The sequence below is a fragment of the Miniopterus schreibersii genome, assembly GCF_964146895.1.
Source record: "Miniopterus schreibersii genome assembly, chromosome: 8".
Taxonomy (NCBI): Eukaryota; Metazoa; Chordata; class Mammalia; order Chiroptera; family Miniopteridae; genus Miniopterus; species Miniopterus schreibersii.
In genome coordinates this window covers 13728289-13750451 of record NC_138109.1, presented here as the reverse complement: position 1 = coordinate 13750451, position 22163 = coordinate 13728289, and the positions used below count along the sequence as shown (strand labels likewise).

The following is a 22163-nucleotide window of genomic DNA, read 5'->3' as shown; positions in this document are numbered from 1 at the left end:
TACTTTAATTCTCTGATCCAAATAAATTTATTAAGAACTATAAAACATCTTGAAAAAAACTTAAAAGCATAACTTTAACAAAAATATTTTCCATAATATATGAAACAAGGGCAGACCAGTAATATCTTTTGATGGTCTTATAAGCTTCTATTTTGGGTGCCAGTGAAATAAAGAGATGTGCAAAATTAATAGGTTTAATGGTGGTAATTCCTTCAAAGTAGATATTAACTATAAGATTTCCTTTTTCTCTATTCTATTTCTACCTTTGCCATTTGCAACAATTTTTTTTTAACCTGAATTTATTTAACAGTAACCTCCATCTATGGATGAATCATCTATGAATAATGAAAAGTAGTATTCAATGTTCTTCTTTTTCCAAGTAAAGTGCATCTTCCTCTCTAGAATTAAAGACTTTAGCTGCTTGTCACTTAGATTATTTTCTGGAGTCCGCATAATTACCACAGGGTGGCCATCAATCCTCAGATACCTGACCTTTTCCCTAGACAGACTAATGATCATTTAGTTCACTTGGTCCTCACCACAGAAATGACTCTGTGGAATATTTCACTGGCTGTGCTAGTGGCCATCTGTCTCAATCCCTAGCTTTCCTGTCCTGTAATAGTAACTGTGAATTGCTCTTAGCTTTCTATAGGTAGCACGATATTTCTTGCACCAAACTGCTTTCTTTGTCTTCTGTTATCCAATATCTCTCCCTATTAGACATCACCTCTAGAATATTCATCCAGCCTCTTATCCAGCCGGTATTCCTACTTAAGTCTTGTTATGTGTAACTACAGTCTTGCTACTCAAAGTGTGGTCCATGAAACAGCAGCATCAGCACCATATGTGAGCTTTTAAGAAAAGCAGTACTTCAGGGCGCACCCTGGGTCTACTTCATCTAAGCCTGTATTTTAACCAGATTCCCTAGGCCATCTGTACATACATTAAAACTTGAGGCCCTGGCTGGGTAGTTCAGTTGGTTAGAGCGTCGTCCTGATAAGCCAAGGTGGCGGGTTGGATCTCCAGTCAGGGCACATACAAAAAGCAGCCAGTGAATACATAAGTAGAACAACAAACCGATGTCTCTCTCCCCTTCTCTGTCTCTCTTTCTGTCTCAAAGCAATAAATAAAATTTAAATTAATTAATTAAAACTTGAGAGGTAGTGGTTTGTAGTATAAACTTCTCATTGTCATGAAATTTCCACTGAATTCCACAATGTCTCAGAAAGCAATGATCTACTCGGATACTCAGTACTTATCTCCACACTGTTAGCTGTACTTCCCTCAACTGGGAACATTCAAATTGTTCAGGGTTAATTCTTCCATTTTTCTACATTTCTTTCTAAGTCACAGACAAAATCCCTACCCAAGTACAACTTAAACCTACATGAGATACACTTCCATTACTATTCCTCCTTCAGCACCTGGCATAAACATCACTTCCTCAACAAAGCCCTCCCTGACATCAAAGTAAAGATAGTTACCCCATCATATGCTCACACAGCATGCTGTGCCATAAGAATATGTAGTCAAAATTATAATAATATTCTGTGTAATTAACTGTTTAAATGTAAAGTCCACAAGAACAGAGGAGCTGCCCATTTTGTTCCCTGTTTTATCCTCAGTGCCCAGCACAGCACCTTGCACACTGTAGGAGCTTAACAAATATTTGTTGAACAAATGATCTGCAACGAACAAGACTGTTTAGGACCAACGGTAGGGTTTTTATCAAAGGACATTTACAGTGAAGGTAGAGGGAGAGATGATGCAAGAGTGACTGGGAAGGGTGCCTAACAACGCAACACCAACAAAGATAACAAATACAGCTTCTGCCTGAAGGATTATCAAGCACCTGCTCCCAATCTGTTCTGACTGTTCTTTAGGAAGAAATGAATCTAATCAGCCTTGCTCTGGGTGCCAAACTATCACTCCAGTTGGCCTACCTGACTACAGTGGGGGTCCTCGAAGTATCTTCTATTAAGCCTGGCATTAAAGAAATCTGCAAAAATATACAACTACATCATTCTCCTCATGGATTTATTATTGTTATTTTTATATAAACTAGTAATTGTTTTACATTTTTCTGTCTTAATTTCTACTATAGTAAAATTGTGGACTATAGAAAGTTGTGCATGAGCCTCAAGATAAAATGGACTAAAACTAGTGCTGCATTCTGCAACCACATCCTCGTGTAAAACCCAGAACAAGGAAGCATACTGAGAAGACCTAAGCTATTCCATATTTCTCTTTTCTTTTTTAAAATATGTCTTTATTGATTTCAGAGAGAGGAAGGGGCAGGGGGAGAGAGAGATAGAAACATCAATGATGAGAGGGTCATAGATTGGCTGCCTCCTGCACACCCGGCTGGGGATCGAGCCCCCAACTTGGGTATGTGCCCTGACTGGCATCGAACCGTGATCTCCTGGATCCTAGGTCGATGCTCAACCTCTGAGCTGGGCTGGGCTCTCTTTCTATTCTAAGCCTCCGGCAGACTGCAAAGAGAACCTTTCTAGAGTAAATTACACACATGCACGTACATACACATAAACTCATACGTTATACACACACACACACACACACACACACACAGCCACTGCAATGGCAAATCTATCAGTGTGAAATATGCTCAATTTACAAGGAAAGATAAACCTAAAAATTATAAAAATAAAAGGAAAAATAAACCTAGAATGGAAATCACTAAAAAAGGCTTTAAGATTATGTATACTACAGAGATACCAAGGACAGGTACTATAACCTAATGCAACTGGACAGTTTAGAATTTTAGAATTTCTGCTTCAAAACACTTTCACCAGTGTGAACTCTATGGGGTTTGGGATGGAGAGAGGTTAAGCAGCACATCAGGAAAGAAAACAACCCACAGGCTCTAAAAAAACCCTGTGTTAATGTTGTATCAACATTAGAAATTCATTTCATACATGAATTAAGTATTACACTTCACATCTTCAATACCTAACCACACCTTCACTTACATCACACTTGTAACTTTTCCAAATGCTTTCATATTAATTATCTTATTTTATCCTTACAACTGTGAAATAGGCAGGGTAGTTATTACCATTTTATAGGAAAGAAACCTGAGAAACAGGGAACTAATAGGCTGGAGGGCACTACTGCAAGAGCACAGAAATGGGAGGTAGGAGACCACAAAGAACAGAGTGAATTCTACATAAAATGCTATGTTGCTGCTAAAAAAAATTAAAAAAATAAATTTAAGGAGAAATGCCAAGAAATTTTTATGTAAAACAGAATCCTATTTTTGTTAAGAAATATATGTTTGCTTCCATAGAAAAAGAGGAACTATACTTATAAATTATAAAATAAAGAACATCTCACATAGGAGTACTAAAGTTTTTACATTATACTTATACATTGTCATATACTTTTTATTATTCACTTTAATTTTATTTGTTGATTTTAGAGAGAGAGGAAAGGGGATGGGGGGGAGGGGGAAAAAGAGATTTGTTGTTCCACTTATTTATGCACTCATTGGTTGCTTCTTGTATGTGCCTGGGCTGGAGATCAAACAGACAACCTTGGTGTATCGGATGGTGCTCTAACAAACTGAACTACTCTGTTTTAATTTTTTTGTAACAAACATGTTACTTCTATTTTTTTAACTCTTCATTTTGAAATAATTTTAGACTGAGAAAAGTTGCATAAATATAAAGAATTCCCAGTATCTTTCACTCAGATTTCACAAATGATAAAAACATTTTATCAAATTTGTTATTATTCTCTCTTTATATATGTGCACATATTTTTTTCCTAAACCATTTGAAAATAATTGCAGACATAATGCCCCTTTACTCCTAGATTTCTTGAAAAGAAGGATAGTCTCATATAACCACAGCACAATTATCAGTATATCAGGAAATTAACATTGCTATAGTACTACTGTGTGATCTATAGACTTTATTCAAATGTCAGTAATTATCTCACTAATGTCCTTTACAGTGATAGACTAGTAGGTAGGTAGGTAGATACACAGACAAACAGACAGACAGATGGATAGATAGATCCTGGTCCGGGAACACATTTTGCATTGTTGCCATGACTATATTGATTTTTATTTTATTTACTTATTTCTATTAATTTTTAAACAGAAGGAAGGAGGGAGAGAGAGAAACATTGATCAGCTGCCTCCTGCATGTGCCCCAACCAGGAATCGAACCCACAACCTGGTATGTGCCATGACTGGGAATCAAGCCCACCACCTTTTGGTGTAGAGGACAAGGCTCCAACCAACTGAGCCACATCACTAAGGGCTATATTGATTTTATTTTTTAAAGAGGAGAGGTCTGGAGGGGTAACAAGGGACTGACTGCCACTTTGAAACACCCCTGAGGGACACCTCCAGCCAGTCCTTGAGGGGATCGTAGAGGAACCCATTCCCAGGCCTCAGACATTGAGGAGCCTCCTGTTACCCCAAGGAGTATGCTTTGTGTTATGCTTGTTTTACCATTTCCACCAGGGCAACCCTCTTTAAAGAGATAATAATGAGAAAAATAAAAAATAAAGAGGAGAGATTCTCATTTTGAGAAGGAGAAAAGGTTAGTGGCCTTGCACAAGACATTCTTGGTACCTGCTGCTTCACCTGGAAAATGAAGATAACAATCTTTCACTACATGTATGTAGTGGTGAGTTTGAGAGGAACATATAAGTTATTACACATAAACACCATTCAGAAAGGATGAAGCTGCACAAGACAGTAAAACAAAAAGAGGACAGACTTTGGGGTTAGACAGATATGGATCTCTATCAAAGTTAAACAAACCTCCAGCAACTTCAGTTTTCTCACTGTGAAACCAAAGCTAAAACCCTTAAATACCCTTACTGGAACTAAGTAAGAGAATGAAGACTCCAGCTTTGTATATCTCTCATCTGAGGCGGGAATTATTGTGTGACCATGAACATGGTACTCATTCTGGCTAGAGTTCAAGTGTCCTTGCTACAAGACAGGCTAAGTACTGATGTCAGTACTGAACAGCTTACTTGGTTTTTGAAAAATATTTTGAAAATGAACAAAGTAATAATACAACTTAAAAACAGAGCTAGGTACTAAGGGCTGTACATTTCACGAAGCTATTGAAATGCAAACAAAAAGAGAGTGAGATTATTTCTAGCCACCTCCCCTGTGCTGAGTAGGAAACAGATCCCAAACTGCTCAAATGAATAGGTGGTATCTATGGATACACCTAAAGTGGGCTAGTTGCACATAAATGCAAAACCTCTGAAAAAAGAAAAGGCGACAAAGGAGACAGGGTGAGGAGAAATTGCTTCTGACGTCACAGCCTCATGACTCAACGTGAGCGCAGCGTACTTAAGAGCAGTGGAGAAAAAAATAAAAAGGAACGAAGGCCAGGGCTATGAAAGGGCTTCAAAGTCAGGATGACAGGCATGTCAGAAGGCTGAGGAGTTGAGGTCAACTTGATGTCAGTTAGGTTAAATGCCAAAGTAAAGATATATAGCCTCAGTGAATATACTCAGTTTATTATAGTTTTGAAAGCTTCCATTACCAGGATGCATATGCCTAAAGATGAGAGACCTTGAGAAAATCATCACTCCTTAGGTATTTGAAGAAATCCACGATGGGAAAAAAAAATCTAGCAAAAAATACGTATTTCTACTGTTGGTACGTACCATTGCACTTACGCAGCTTGTTGAACGGACAACTTTTTTTCTTCTAGGCCTGTTCCTTGAAAATGATCCAAGTAAAATAAGAACACCCAAATCTAGTAAGCCTAGGAAATAAAGTATTTAATATATTTGAAGAGCACACTAAATTTCATCAAGAAAAGTAACCTAGCCCAGCCGGGCGTGGCTTAGTGGTTCCAGGCAATCAGGGTTCGATTCCCGGTCAGGGCACATGCCCAGGTTGCGGGCTCAATCCCCAGTCGGGGGTGTGCAGGAGGCAGCCGATTAATGACTCTCTCATTGCTGATGTTTCTATCTCTCTCTCTCTCTCCTCCTTTCCTCTCTCTGAAATCAATAAAGATATATTAAAAAAAAAAAAAGTAACCCAATTACAGTATTTCACTTTGAGGTCTTACCTTTATGTTGATATAATCTCTATCTGGCCCTCCAGATTCCCTAAGATATATACTATACAAGTTATATCTTGTTACATGCCCTTAAGTATCACTTGGATGGCAGCCTAGAAAATGACATAACAAAACAAAACAAACAAGCACACTTATAGAACCCCAAAGGGTTTTAGTATCAGTAGGGAGATCTGGGAGAAATGGCCAAAGAAAAAACTCTGGAAATATAAGTATTTATAGAATATGAACTGGGTCTACCATATACAGACATATAATAAGAAAATAAAAAGAATTACTAAGTTATTGTCTACCATTAAAATCAATCTACAAATCTAGTGAGGTTCAAGAAAGGCCATAAGGAATCAATATGAAGAAAAAGAAGACTATCACCAATAAAACAGGAAGCCTTTAAGCAAATAATCTGAAATAGATCATGTTCCCTCTTTTCCCAGCTTCAACTGGTAGCAGCAATTTAAAGGAATTTTCAAAACATCTAATGAAACTAAACTGCCAAAAGTGCTCAGAAAGGAAGAATCATAAATGAAAGTTGGAGGAAAGTACTTTTTCTTTTTTAAGTACTTTTTCTTTTAACATAACACACTCCTAACAAACATTAAATAAAAAATTCCAGTGTAGCAGATCTGTTTAAATGTATTTCATAGAAACTACAAATACAGTAAAAGGGTTTAGCTAAACACCTCGCTGGAAAGGTTAGCGAAAACACTTCAATTTCTCCACTGTACCTACCCCACTGTACCAACATGCCTCTAAAACAAAACCCAATTTATCACTTTTATGTCAGGTCCAGCATTGTTGACGTTAAAGCCTACCACGTTACCAAAATGCTTTTAGGCTGTGAGGTTGCAACATTGGTATCTGGGGTTTCAGTTGCAGAACACATGTAAAATCAAGGTAGCCAAGGGTCATGCCAGCCTCCAGTGGCTTTAATAAACATAGCCCAAAGAAGTCTAAAACTAGGCTTAGGAAACATCATGAAGGAGGCAGGAAAAGCAGTAAAGGGAAGTCTCTGGAGACCAGATAATTCAGACAAGGGTCTGAAAAAGGACATTAGGAAGCTGAGAAGGATGCAAACTTTGACCATTAAAAAAGTTAAAGGCCAGAAAACTTCTCTGAAACAAAAATGGGAAAAGATATATATGCCAGTGAAGTCCTCAGTCCTAGCTGTAAAGCATTACACTACAAAAATGTAAAAGTTAGGTACAGTATTGCACTGCCTAAGCTTCGGAAAACAAGCTACACGCTCAACCCAGTGAGATGACAGGAAGTACTCATAAATTCACAAGTGAAGAGGCGCTTTCTTCAACCATCAGTAACAAAACTATAAAATAGTTTCTGAAGCTTAAAACACATGCCTTACTTAAAATTCTTATTATGCTTACTAAGTAACAATTTTAACTACAGGGGCTTTAAACATGAATGTTTCTGTCTCCGTCTTCTACTTACCAAACCTTATCTCATCTTCCTGTTATAAAGTCAGTAATTTCAGGTGAAGGGAGTGAGGAGTATGGCAAGGTGGAAGGTGGGTGAATCACACAGAATCCCCTTAAAGCTTTTAAAATCTACACAGCACTCCAATCCCACTTCACCTGGATAATGACTTCAATTACATATGACTGTTGGGAGTGTCTGGTGCATGTGTGAAGGCAGACCCAGGGAGAGAATCACTGCCATAAAACTTGAGGACCTCTGAACTGTAATAGTTAAGTAGAATTAATAATTTTACTTTCCTTTATTAATAACTTTTGTTCATAACTCCCAAAGTACTTTCACATCTATCTCATTTGAGTTAGAAAAGTATTCCCTCATTTAGTGTCTACTTCATCATAAAATAGCACAGGGAAAAATAAAGCTATTAATGTATCAGGTGAACCACTAAAATAGCAAACTAAAATTTAATTCAGCACAAATATTTTTATTTGAACAGAGCTCAAAGTTCTTTAGAACCTCAAAATCACTGCACAAACTTAAGAGAAATTACTATGGCCTACTAGACTAAACTCCTTGAAGACAAGGAACTATCTAAACCATCTGTCTTATCCTGTAACCCTCCATAATTTCTTGAACTATGCAGGTTTTTAAACCAGTGGAATGGATTAGCTTATCTTCATTTATCAATTCACTCGCTCAACATTTATTGAGCACCGAATTCTTACTCTCTGTGAGGCTCTGTGCTGTCTCAGATTTTTTTTTTTTTTAATAACAGTGAATTTTAGCCCTTAATTATATAAAAGAAAATGATCACCATTCCTGTTTCCTTTCTCTCATTCTTGATTACTAACTTGACTGGAATAACACACTTCTACACATTTCAATTTTCAAATGATGGGCATATATCTAAATGTAGCTAACATTAATATAATGTCTAAAATCCATTTTCCTTCTACCTTGCCCCTGAAATAAAATTGTCACAGCCATTATACTGACAATAATGATATCATTTGACAATCACCTCAGTCAAAGTTGTTGGATTGAAGCCCATGATTAAAAGCAGATCAGCAACAGGATTTTTTTCAACAAAACCAAGTAGCAACTGAACCTTGTTTTGACTACTCGACTTTTGTTTATAGTTGTACCAAATCTTATAGTCTTTCCTGCCTCCTCAAAGAACAAGCCAAACATGTGATAACACGGCAACTAATATTTCTATAGCATGCTAGAATTTATAGTTTCACAAACTGTACATATCTCCTTTAGTCCTCAAAACTAATTTGACAGATGAGAGAACTGGAGATCAAAGTTGTGGATGCCCTGCCTGTCCAAAGTGGGATTTTGAGAATGAACCTAGGTCTCCTGATGCCAGCAGTTCAGTGCTCTTTTCACCACAGCTGCCACTTTGCTGTGACAAAGCTCAGAAAGTTGTACAGACTGAGAACATAAAAATAAAAAGTCCATGAAAGGTTATGCTATGAAACAGTGGGCAGTTGTCAAAATTGTCAACAGAGCCTCAGAGAAAAAAATAAAAAGAAAGCAAGCTCTGAGACCAAAATTGGCCAGACGTTGAGAAACGAAATGGGCAATAGACGGTGTGAAAAATAATTTAGTGTAGACTTAAATTTGATGATCAATATAAATTTGATATTCACAAATCCTCAAACATCACAATTTATAACTAACTCACTTATTCTGTTTGCTTTAGAAATGATTAGAAATTTTCTAACTCTCTTCTTAAAAACAGAATTGGGAAAAGAAAATCACCTATGATCTTGTTCTTCAGCCCAATACTCCATAATATAAACTAAGAAACAGGTAATGAAACACTCCTTTGATATACGATGTAGGAATATATTTAGGTCTTTTATTAACAATTGATTTAAATAATGCCAAACGGAGAAAGCAAACAGTTTGAAAGCTGAAGCATTGTTGGCTTCTTAAAATTATATACATAAAATTCTAAATCACTTGCATTAGGTATTTACTATTACTCTTCAATATAAGAATTGAAATTCCAAAAGGTCATCAGTAAAATAATGTTCATTAGACAATGAATTCACTTCTTCACATCGATTCACATTGATTGAGTGGTTACAATGGGGAAGGTACTAAACTGGGCGTATTTGTTCAAACACAAAAAGGAGTTGAAATACAACAGAAGGCATGTAAACAATATGGGATTCCCAATGTTACTGTAAATAACAGCCATTCAAATGCTACAGTTGTCCTTTGTCTACCAACTCTGCTTTATATACTTTTTCTATTCTTGTGTCACTATTAATATTTAGTTGTTCAAATCTTTTTCAATAGCCAGGGGAAAAAAGCCATTTTGTTATTCAAGAATTATAGGGTGTGTAACTTGAAGAGACTGTTCCTCCATCCACTAAATCTATAGAAAAAATGATTTTTTTTTTTTTTACAGTTTTAGTTAAACGGTCACATCTGATTGATTCAGCATGGATTCTGGTTTTACTCACTACTGTACTCTTACTGGCTACAAGAGGGCTAGCATATAGTGTAGAAATTTGTTGAATGAATGAATTATCCCTATGATCTATGGCTCATTACATAAGAATATATTCAAGAACTTTTTACTTTGACTTCTTAATGCTTTTAAACGTGAAATAAAGAAAACCCCCAATGTTTACAACAGTCAATTGCTTGTGAAAAGCAATCATTCCATTCGTGTAAATAACAGCATGTGGAAGGTGTACAGTTATGCTAAGACAACTAGGGTGTCATCGGCTACCTCGAGTATTTCTCTAAGTCCCACAGCCAAAAAGAGCTCAATTGTAAAACACCATGAGGACTCAATTAAACCCATATCTACATGCTAAGCACTCTCCTTTGTAAACTAATTACTTCTCCACTGGAATCATTTCTTTATCAAGGCAAGTACCATTTAGAATTAACATTCTGAGAAGGACCAGAAAGTAAGTCGTAAGCAAATTCTGCTCAGAGAAACAGTGATTGTCACTAAGTTGCCCCATGAACCTGTTCTCCTTCTCCCCCCTCAGAGTACTGAATTCAATTTCTATTTAAAGGGACACCCCTTTTCTTTTAGAGGAAAAAACTGCGAATTTGGAGAAAATCCCTTTGGAAAGGTTCGAAGAAAACCATCGCTTATAAATGTCAAAATAATGTCTGTTGACAAGACCATCAAGCTCCTTTTGAGCCTGGAGTTGGGCCATAGGGCACGATTTGGGGGTATCGGCTTCAGCCCTCGGTGCCAAGTTTGAGATCCCATGAGAGAAGTAGAGAGCGAAAGATGGGGCAACGTGGTCACCTGCCCGGTCTGCCGGGGAACAGCGGGGCCACTGCCTGCTCCCAACTTTGTCAGCCTTTCCCCCCACTGCATATGGCATACTGTCCTCGAGCCTCCCGGCTCAGGCCGGCAACTCCCAAGCTAGAGCGGGGCTGGGCCAGAGGGGGCCGGCCGGCCGCGGGAGCAGCCCTCCGAGTGCGCGACGCTGGCTGGGGGGCGCGGGCGTGGAGGGGGCTCGCCGCCCCTCCCCCCCGGCGGGGCCCCAGCGCTTCCAACGGCGGCGCGGCGGCTCCCTCAGCCCGCGCCCGCGGCGCCCTCGCAGCCCAGCCGGCAGCCCTCGGCCACGCCCCGCGCCCCCGGGGCGGACCCCCTGCGGGCGGGCTAGGGCCCCCAGGGCAGCGCTCCACGGGAGAGCCCCTGGCGCGGGCGTGCGGCCTAGTCGGGGTTACATAACGGGGCTGGGCCCCTCCGGAGCGACCCGGGGCCTCGGGGTCCAGGCCGGCGGAGGCGGGGACGCTGCCGCTCACCTGCCGTATATGCCCTCGGTGATCCGGTTCCGCTTTAGGGGGCGGCGGAGCTTACTGCAGTCGGCGTTCCGCCGCTTCATCCTCCCGCTGGGGGGCCGGGTGCTGCCGCCGCCGCCGCCGTCTCTCACCTCAGCCGCCGCCGCCGCCGCCGCAGGCCCGCCCCTCGTCGGGCCTGGACTCTACCCCTGGGGCTGGTCACGCAGACATGGAGCCAGCACCCGGGGGGGGAGGGGGTAGGACAGGGAGGGGGTGTTCAGAGCCTCCTCCGCCTTCGGAAACAAAGAAATGACAATTCCGGGGCCCGCCCGCGCCAGCACCAGCCAGCCACCTGCCCCGCCTCCTCGGCTCCGACGGACGGCCCTTGGGGCCAATCGAAGAAGCCGCTACGCCGCTGCTGGCCAATCCTAGGGCCCACTGAGGCAAAACGGACTCCAGAACCCGCCTCTTTGAAGGACAGAAAAATACGCCAATCATTACGGTGTCTGGGCCAGTGCCTGGGCCTATCAGAAAAGATTTAAATAGAGGCTTATAAATAGGCCCTATAAATATAACATCCTATATTATGCCTTGTTGCGAAGGTACACTTCATTATTATTGGAGTGCGTTTCACTGTACTACAATCCATACTAGAGCATACCGTGCTATTTTCATTGTAGGTTATCACTAGCACCAATGAGGCCTGGGTTTGCGGCATGTGCTGGTTCTGCGCTGACATGTGCTCCCGTCAGTCGCCTCACTATGTAAGGGGCTCGCAGCATCCTCTCCGTCCGGGAGCCTCCAGGGGCAGCGCCGGGGAACTTTCCTGCAGCTCCTGGACCTCTCGGCCAGGCCGGCCGCGTCAGCGCGCGATGGGGGTATGAATGACAAAGCAAAGCCCACACACAGACACGCACACGCACACTCCCTGCCGGCTTCCCGCGAGGTGATGACAGCGCGGCGGCCAATCAGAGGAAGCCCGGGGCGGGGCCGCTGCGGTCCTGCCCCCTGGCGTGACGTCACGGGGCGGGGCCGTGGGTGCGCGCGACGTCGCGCGAGGCTGTCGGTGTGTTGTGTGGGGCGGTGCAGCCTGGGTTCCACGTCCGCAGGGCGGGCTGGGCGGCGGGCTGGGCGCGGGCTCCGCTGGCAGCGGGCCTGCGGGACTGGGCCAGCGTCGGCGTAGGAGGCGTGTCTGCCCCGGGACTGAGCACTGACTAGGCGGGAGGAGGTCGCGGGCCTGACGAGCCTCGGAGGTGCAGATGGCGGCCCGCGACTTTTCTCATCTAACACCCCTAGTGCGAGGTTTGGTGCCAGGCAGGGTGCCGGGTGCTTCGCATCTACTGTTCACTTGCTCCTCATTATGAGGCAGGATAGTATGAAGCTAGGAGAAGTCCTGGGCCAATGGAATAGGGAAACTGAGACAGTTCAACGGCTTGCTGAGCGGTGTAAAGCCATCTAGTAAATCCTGTCTTCCCTAGCCAAGGGCAGGCACTTAGAGTACTGTAAGTGGCTTACATTTCTCATCCCCAACCAGAGGGTAAATAGCTTAAATCACCCCACTCAGAGAGATAGATAGCAGAAATCCAATTAGTGACATTTGTGCCAACCACACCCAAGAACAGAAAGTAGAGGGAATAAATCTCACGTTGGCACATCAGCCTAAAACCGATGGATATAATGAACACGCAATGCAACATACAGATGCTGTGTTATAGAATTATACACTTGAAATTTACATAATTTTACTAACCAAAGCCACCCAATAGATTTAATAAAATTTTTGTAAACTAAAACAAGCCCTAGCCGTTTTGGCTCTGTGGTTAGAGTGTCGGCCTGAGGACTGAAGGGTCCCAGGTTCAGTTCCGGCCCAGGGCACGTGCATCAGTTGCACGCTCGATCCCCTCAGAGCTGCGTGCAGGGAGGCAACCAGTCAATGTGTCTCTTTCACATCGATGTCTCTCCCTTCCACTCTCTCTGAAAAGCAATGGAAAAAATATCCTTCGGTGAAGATTAAAAAATAATAATAATAATTCTATTGAGATCTTCCCTAAGACCTTACCTAAACTCCCAGCCTTTAAAAACCCTCAAAACGAAGGTCCCAGTGCGTGTTCTCCGTCCTGGGAGCTTTGCCTGCCCCTTTCCCACCTTCCTTTCTTCCCCCACAGGTGTGCGTCTCCTAAACTCTAAGGGACCTCACCAGACTTGCAACCAGAGGAGCAATGGGCAGTGGCAGCTCTTCCCTGAGCTAACCTGTCCCCAAGACTCCCTTTTCTCTGACTTCCCAGTGAGCTACAGCAGCCCCACCTTGACCCATTTCTTTTCAGTAACATTTCTAGAGAACCAAAGCAGCCCCAACTAGGTCTCTCCTGTTGCTTCTTCTATGCTAAGGCCTTCCTTGTTTCATGTCCCCAGCTTTGATAAGTGTACTCTTAAAATCACCTGGACTCATGTTGTGAAATCTTTCCTGCACAAAGTCAAGAACCCACACACTACTGGATGTCCCTAGGCTGACCCACTCGGGGTCAGGTCCCCTTTCCAATGACAATGACTCCCCTGCAATGCAGGTATGGCAAAATCACTACTAGAAAAGACAGCAAAGTTGTTGTTTTTTAAGAGAGAAAGAAGAATGTATGTCATTAAAGAAAATGAAGGATGTAAAAATGATGCTGGAGGGAAGAAAACACCCATATATCTCATTACCTTAACACAACCACTGTCCCGTCAGTATTCTATATTTTAATTTTCTGTCCTGTTTTCTCCATGCATGATATTTCTATTACTGTTATTATTATTAAACAGAATAGTGATCATACTATTCAATTTTGTATTTTGTTTTTTATTTAATATAAGCATTTTTAAGTGTTATTATGCCCCCTTCCTAAATATTTCTGATGTTTGCAGAATCTCCTATCAAGTGGCTGTACCAACTTAACCACTCACAAACAGTGGGGCTGGTAGGTGGTTTTCCACATTTTAAAAAATTCCAGGAAGTAGATGGCATCTTGTTTTGCCCTGGAATAGGTAGATCTCTCTCTCCCTGCCCTGTGATCACTCTTTTAATCAACACCCACCCCACGGAGGAACTAGTAATTTATACCAAATGCATTGTCCTCAACCACTTTATCCTGCTTGTAACTCTTCAAAGATTCCTCAGTGCCTGAAAGAGAAAACCCATTTTCTTTATTATGGAATCTAGAGCTGGTCACAATGGGGCCCACTCTCCTTTCCCAGGCCTACCCAGGCAAGCAAGCCTTATGTGCTCACTGTTCTCAAACCCAGTACAACCTTATCTTCCCACCTTCCTGCCTTTGCTTTCACACCGAGCATCTCCATCAGTACTGCTCTTAACCTGTGGTTTCTTGCTTTGGGCTTGTCCATCTGCCTAGATGAAAAGCTTCTTGGGGGTTGGATCCATCCTCTTAGAGACGCAGTTAGAAAAATGGCAAGAGTACCTGTTTTTCAGGCTAGAGTTAAAATTCCAGCTTGGTCACTTACTAGCTTGGGCAGATTTCAGAATCTCTCAGAGCCTCTGTTTCCACTTAGATATGGTTTAAGGCTTCCAAGATAATGAACTTCCAGGGCCAGACATGCAGTAGGTGACAGCAAGTAACTACTATTCACCTGATACCTTGTTTTTGTTGCTCGCCTCTACTCCAGCATGTTGATAAAGCGGCACTGGGTAGCCAAGGATAAACTCTGAGCTCAAACTTTCACCAAGGCTGCCCATCACTGTAAAAGCATCTCAAGGGAAAGTCACTTGGCAGATGAAGAGACAGACTCAGAGATATTGATTATCTTATCCACAGCCACACAGCAGAGGTAGGATTTGAACCCAGGCTGCCTGACTCCAAAGCTCATGTTTGTTAAATAAACGAATAATTGACTTAGCCACACTTTAACCAGGTGTGCCCAGGGCAGGATCACACCCTTGGTGTGGACGAGCTTTGGTGAGAGAGAATGGAGGGATTACATTCCTCCTTGGTCACTGAGCAGGACAAGGTAGGTATTCTCATAGAGTCCTGTTTTTACAGAAAATGAATGATTATCTGTGAACGCTGCAGTCTCTCTGATTTGATTCATCACACCCAGCCTCTCACACCAGGGTAATGCTGTCATAGCACCACGTGCCCACCTTCGTTTCTATTACACAGGTGCCAAGCATGCTTACATACCCTTACATTTATAATAACCCTGTGAGGAAAGCAGAGAAGCTCATCTCGTTTGACTCATAAGGAAATTGAGACTCTGAATGGTTTAGTAAATGGAAGGCAGAATTGTAAAGGAGTTAACAACACAAGCTGTGGCGTCAGATGGATGTGGGTTGGGTCCCAGCTCTGCCATTTACCAACTGTGTGACTTCGGGTACTCACATCATCTCTCTGAGCAGCACTTTTGTCATCTGTAAAACGGAAGTGATGATGTCTATACTCACAGGCGTGAGGGGAAGAGTAAATGAAATAAGGCATGCAAAAGTCTTGGTCCAGTGCTTGGCATTCCAGAAATGGCAGCTCTCATTCATTCAACAAGTATTTATTGAATACGTACTATGGACCGAGCACCAGGTGCTGAAGACAGAACAGTCAAGTCCCTGTTTTCCTGGTGCTTGGATCTGATATCTGCTGGGAGAAGGGTTTCAGACCCAGTGAGCAGCAGGCGCACACAGTGCTCTTTCCCCAACATTTTATTATGAAAAATTTCAAACATATACAAAAAAGTTGAAAGACTTGTTCAGTGAAGTCATTCACCTCCCACCCAGATTCAACAAATAATATTTAACTATATTTGTTTGATGACATAGCTGCCCTAGATCCCCTGTGCTTTTTTGTTCCAGGTGACCTGCCTTGAAGATCTACAAACAATCTGGAACTGCTGTCTGAAAACAGGGGCCTTTTGCAAGAGTCATCATCTGCCTCCCTGCAACCCCTAACCCCACAACCCCTTTATTCTCTGTGGCCCCACAAATTCAGTCTACACTGGCCAGTGGCTGGGGCCAGTGTAGGAGGTAAGGAAACTTCCCTTCCCCCCTTCCCCCTTCCTTCCTTCCTTCCTTCCTTCCTTCCTTCCTTCCTTCCTTCCTTCCTTCCTCCCTCCCTCCCTCCCTCCCTTCCTTCCTTCCCTCCTTCCTTCCTTCCTCTCCCCCTCTCTCCCTCTCCCTCTCTCCCTGCCTTCTTGATGCTTACTATATGTCAGACCTTCTGCTAGGCACATGCATGTGGGCCATAGGAGAAATTAGCTGCAGGGTCAGAGTTAGAAAGCAGGTGGCCTAAATCCCATTTCAGGTGACTATCCACCACTGTAGGATGGGGATGCTGAGGCTGGTGTCCTTCCTCAAATGCACTGTAGTGCTCATGCCCCAAAACAGAGTCCTAGGCTGCTCTGTGAGGAAATGACCAGAGGTGGAGGCAACTTTGGCCTAGGACTGGATCAGGACTCCCATCAGGTTTTTGCTGGAGTTGAACCCAAGCCTCCTTTCTTTCCCCCCCACCTACCCTTAAAAAATTTAGAAACAAGTAGATTTAAATACAGATTCAAGTATAAAGACTTTCAGCTGTGTAACTTTGAGGCATTAGTTCTCCATGGGGCCTGTTTATACCCTCCCCAGGGCTTAGTAGTATTCTTTGCTTTCATTCATTCATTCATTCTCATTTAATACATTCTTAATAAGAGCTCACTAGATGCCTCTCTGACATGTGGTCAAGTTTTAAAGAAAAATTTTGCTAATCCAAAGCCCCCTCTGAGCCTCAGTTTCCCCCATCTGTAAATTAGGAGTGTTGATTCATTCTCTGCCTTTCTTGCAGAGTAAACTGAAGAAACTGTTACTTGGAAACCCGGTGGGGTTCGGGCTGCCTGTTGCTGTGCCCACTCAACAGAGGCAGGGTTGAATCATATAAAGTGTTTATTGAGAAGGCCGGACAACCAAGAAGACAGGGAGCATACGAGCATCCAAAACCTGTCTTAAGGAGTGGCCTGAGGGATAAGGTTATATAGGGAAATGGGGTAAACTGAGGCTGGGAACCGAATGCAGCTATTGTGCAGCCCCCGAGGTCCGCAGGCATCAGCTATTGTTCTTGGTCACTTGGTGCTGTCCCGATAAGACGATATCTTGACTCCTGGTTGGGTCGCCCTGACCATGCCTGTTCAATCATACATTGTCCACAGCTATGTCCTCTCCTTAACTGCTTCGTCCGGGATCCAGGGGAGCGTATGGGCACAAAGGCCTAGGAGAAAGAAACTTAAGGAAAAAGAAACTTAAATCCCTGCTCACATGAGTATATGTGTTCTACAATTTATAAGTAATATGATTATATTTCCGGCGCTCAAGCTTTGGACATTGTAAGTGCCCCTATCAAAAGGAATAATGGGGGGTTCTTATGTTCGGGTGCCGAGTGAACGAGTGCCCCCTTTGAAACTGAGCGCGACGCCTGCCCTGTGGTAGGAAGGCAGTAAGTACTTGGCGAGTGAGTAAATGAATGATTGAATGGATAAATGTTGGAACAAATGCATTCCTTCCCCCTCCCTGTCATAGTCCCTCTGCTCCTGTGTTAACTTCACAGACAGGCCGGTGGAGCCAGCTCTGCAGCCTGAGATAAGGCCTTTGGCGGGAGTCGCCCCATCACTCCCCGAAGCGGGTGTGGGGACAGAGGGCTGATGCCTGGCTGGTGGAGCCACACGCAGAGGCGCTCCCAGGATGAGCTCGAAGTACCCACGGTCGGTGCGGGGCTGCCTGCCCCTCTGGACCCTAACCCTGGAGGGGGCCCTCATTGTCGCCTTCTTCTTTTTCACCGAGTATGACATTTCCCCAAATAATCACAAGACCATGGTGATTCTTGGAGGTGAGTGCCCAGAGGGGAGGTGGTCACAGAGGCCGATAGGGGCAGGGGCAAAGGAGGTCTGTGGTCCTCCGAGAGCCTAAGTGTTCCTTTCCATGGTCTCGGAGGAAAGGGGTTCTCTCATCTTCTTCCATAGATTGCACGAAGATGCAGCTAACAATGCAGGCTCTTTTTTAGGACCAGCATGGGCATCACCTCTTCTATGAAGCCTTCCTTGATTTGTCAGAGCAGAGCGAGGAGGCTCCTCTTCTGTGTTCCCAGGATTCCCTTTGCCAAATAGTCATCATAATTCTCTGCTTCCCCCGACTTCTCTCTCCTTAGCAGCAAGGAATTTCACATTGTTGGGTTTGGGGGTTTTGTTTTCTCTTTTGGGTCTCTCGCACTCTTTCTGTACCAACTGCCTTTTAGAAGCTTTAGCCTATTGCCCCTCCCCTGTCCCCAGCCCTCTTCTCACTTGGAGGCTGAAAAGTCTGCATTCCGTCAGCAAATCCAAAGCCATAAGGTATAACTGAAGGGGAGTGTAGGATGAGTGTTATTTTATATGCAGTTAAAAATAGTCACAGTTGGTGATGAGAGCAACTGTAAACAAGACAGATGTCCACAGCGGTGTGGCTTTTGTTTTTATAAAAATCGAGATGAGTTTTCAGGCATCTCAGTGGGTGGCATGTTGTTCATGGTAATGGACAGGTCTTGAGACAAGGCTGACCCTTGAGTCTGGCTGAGTACTTGCTTGCTCCTTAGTGATGTTAACAGACTAGTTAACTGGAATCGAAGGGAAAGTACCCCTGGGCCCTCAGCAGTGGAAAGTAGGACACAGAGATGACTTAGAGAGGGAAGCCCCTACACCACCTAATGGGCTGGCCAGAGGGCCCTTGCAGGCAAGCAAGGCCTGGGCACGGTTCTAATTCATTTCCAATTACTTCAATTCTTTTCAATCCAGTACAGTGCAATTCAATGCATTCATTCACTCATTCAATCCTGTATTACAACCAGTGCGGGATCCAGACACGTGCTAATTGGAGCTGGTATTTATTGAGCTCTTACTATACACCAGGCACTATTCGAAATGCCTTCACTGAACCCTCACAATAACCCCAAGAGATAGGCACTATTATGATGTTTTTCTGATGAAGAAATCAGGCGCATGGGCATTAAGTAATTTGCCCAAGGTCACTCAGCTAGCAACAGCACAGCACATTTAAATTTAGGCAGCCTGGTGTTAGTTTTCATGCACCTAACCAGTATGCTTCACTGCCCCATTTTATAGTGAGGTTGAGTCCCTTGTCATATAACTAGTAGGTATCTGGGCCAGAATTCCAACTGTGTTGATTGGCTCCAGGGTCTGTGTTCTTCACCCCCCGGCTGTGCTGCTAACATAGATATAAAGTATCCTCAGACTCACCTTATATAGAAGCACAGTTGAGGGCCCACAGCCCAAGCAGGAAGGTGACTCCCCAGCCAGGCCTTGGAGGCTCAGTAGGCGTTCACCATGTGGAAATGGAAGGTCTAGAGCACGGCAGGAACTGTTGTGTGTGCTCGTTGGAGTGGGCCAGGCTAGGGTTTGACAATGAAGTGTTGTTGGAGCATAAAGAGGGGGCAGGGCACGGTGGATCCACTGGGTTGAGTCAGGAACTCAACTTTCGTTCTGCTGACCTAAGAGGATGTGATGAGTGTGGGCTTGGGTAAGGGAGAAAGCCATTGCAGGGCTGGCGGAGGGGATGAGAGAGGGGCCATGACTTGAGGCTGGAGACCAGTGTGGAGGCTGTGGCGTAGCATGGACCAGAGGGCTTCAGGCTTTTCAGATTATGCACACCATTTTCTAGCATGCACCATGTTTACATGTTATCGTGCATGAATATATTTTGTACATTATACATTCAAATTAGAAAATTTGAAAAAGATCAAAATGAAATATATAGTATTTTCAAATTACTGATCATGATGGTATCAGTCAATCTCAAAGTAAGTTCCTTAGTTATGATTACCGATAGTAGATGGAAATCTATTTCTGAGTCTTCTTGATAATTTCAAATTATCTTGGTTGGTTCCTTGTCAGCTGATTATATTTTTAACTGAATATGACTAAGAGTTTGCACAAGGAAAAGTATCGTGAAAATCGTTTATGCCACTAGTCCATTTTTGAAGGTCAGTTGAGTTAAAACTAGGTAATTTATATGCTAATCCACTTAATCTAATCTAATCCATGAGAACTACAATAAATTATTTAAACCAGCCAATTCTAAAAAAGACATTTTGGAGATAATTGGGAAATCAATATAGTATAAATATTATATAATATACAGGAATTACTTGCAGAGTTGCAAACTTCACTAAGTGCCTTTAGAGGTAGAATGGCCTAGATAAGTGGTTCTCAAAGTGTAGTCCTCAGACCAGCTACCTTAACATCCCCTGGGAACTGGTTAGAAATGCAGATTCCCAGGCCACGGTCCTTACCTACTGATCAGGAATTCTAGGGGTGGGGCCCAGCAATCTGTGTTTTACCAAGACCTCTAAGTGAGGGCATGAAAGTTTGAGAACTACTGGAGCTAGACTGATTCACATCTTGCCTCTGCCTCTTCTTAGCTGTGTAGACCTTGAGCAAATTACTCAACCTCTCTCTGCCTCCATTTCAACCTCTGTGACATGATGACAGTTCTTATTTCATTAAGCTGTTGAAAGACTGAAATAATTAACACATATAAAGACTTGACAAGAGAGTTAGCTTTTACTATTAATAAACTTTAACTTTTTATTTTTTTAAGTAAAAATAAGCAGCCCCTGGCCAGTGTGGCTAAGTGGTTAGGGGGTCGGCCCATGCACTGAAGAGTTGTCGGTTCAATTCCTGGTCAAGGGCACATACCTGTGTTGCAGGTTCGATTCCCAGCCCCAGTCAGGGCATGTGTGGGAGGCAACCAATCAATGTGGCTCTCTCACATCGATGTTTCTCTCTCTCTCTCTCCCTCCCTCTCTCCCCCCATTCCACTCTCTCTAAGAAACAAACAAAAATCAATGGAAAAAATATCCTCAGTTTAGGATTAACAACAAAAATAATAAATAAATAAATATAAATAAAAATAAGTAAAACTAGAAGTGCTAATATCTTCCTCCAGCAGCCTCCATGGATTGTCTGGAGCATCTTCTAAGGTGTGCGTTCCCTAGTCTGATGACCACTGGTCTGGATAACCTGTGTATGAGGCCAAATGGACAGGGGGAGTGAAGGAAAAGCAGAGTCAGATTTAAGAGATATTTAGGAGATAAAATCAGCTGCACTTGGCGAAAACGAGGGAGTTGTCAAAGATGGCTTCCCATGTGTGGTTTGGCAGGAGGAGGTGACAGTTTCTGAGATGAGAGGCAAGGGGTTCTAGGCTTGGGGTTGAGGTGCCTGTGAGATAATTAAGGAAAGCAGAGTGTATCAGTTATCTCTTGCTGCATAACAAACCACTCCCAAACTTAGTGGCTTAAAATAGCAGCCATTTAATTTGCTCATGATCATGCCTGTGGTTCAGCACCTGGGGCTGGGCTCAGCAATGAAGTTCTTCTGTTGGTTTCACCTGAGGTCACTCATGTATCTCCAGCCTGGAGGTTTGGCTGGGGCAGAGAGCCTCAGCTGGCCTCATTCACATGTCTGGCAGCTCGCTAGCTGTGGGCTGGCAGCTAGCCCATGTGGTGCCAGCAGACTAGTCCGGGCTCCTTCACAGGGCAGCAGGAGAGTTACCGCGGTAACAGAGGGCAAGTCCTAATGTGCAGCTACTTATCAGGCCTCAGCTTGTATCATGTTTACTAACGTCCCATTCACCAAAGCCAATCACAAGGCCCAACCCAGGTGGGAGGGTCTACATTGAAAGGCATAAGTCATTGGGGGCATTACTGTAACAATCTGTCACACAGAGCCTGCTCTAAGGCCAAATTGGGGGACCAGCCTGGGCCCTGCACTGTGACTACCACCCAGATCCCCTTCCCTGTTCTCCTCAAAGCAGGAGGAAGAGCTACTGAGAGACAAGAGGGGCTTTGCCAGTGGCCGGGGAATACCCCTAAATCCTGGTACCTTCCA

General features: G+C 43.4%; 2 protein-coding genes across 6 annotated transcripts in view; one reads left to right on the top strand and one right to left on the bottom strand.

Moving 5' to 3' along the window:
* Positions 1–11655, bottom strand: part of MACO1 (macoilin 1) — a 56184-nt gene extending 44529 nt beyond the window's left edge. For 2 of the 3 annotated variants that reach the window (XM_081145090.1, XM_081145091.1), the window contains exon 1: positions 11307–11655. In XM_081145090.1, coding sequence (XP_081001216.1) covers positions 11307–11386 — 80 coding nt within the window. In that variant the 5' untranslated portion in view covers positions 11387–11655. The remainder of the gene's footprint in view (positions 1–11306) is intronic. The other variant, XM_081145092.1, reaches the window with a different exon arrangement.
* Positions 11656–17915: 6260 nt separating this feature from the next.
* RHCE (Rh blood group CcEe antigens) overlaps positions 17916–22163 on the top strand; it is a 29042-nt gene continuing 24794 nt past the window's right edge. For 2 of the 3 annotated variants that reach the window (XM_081145367.1, XM_081145368.1), the window contains exon 1: positions 17940–18115. In XM_081145367.1, the coding sequence (XP_081001493.1) occupies positions 17971–18115 (145 nt within the window). In that variant the 5' untranslated portion in view covers positions 17940–17970. Of the gene's footprint in view, positions 18116–22163 lie in introns of all 3 variants that reach the window. The other variant, XM_081145366.1, reaches the window with a different exon arrangement.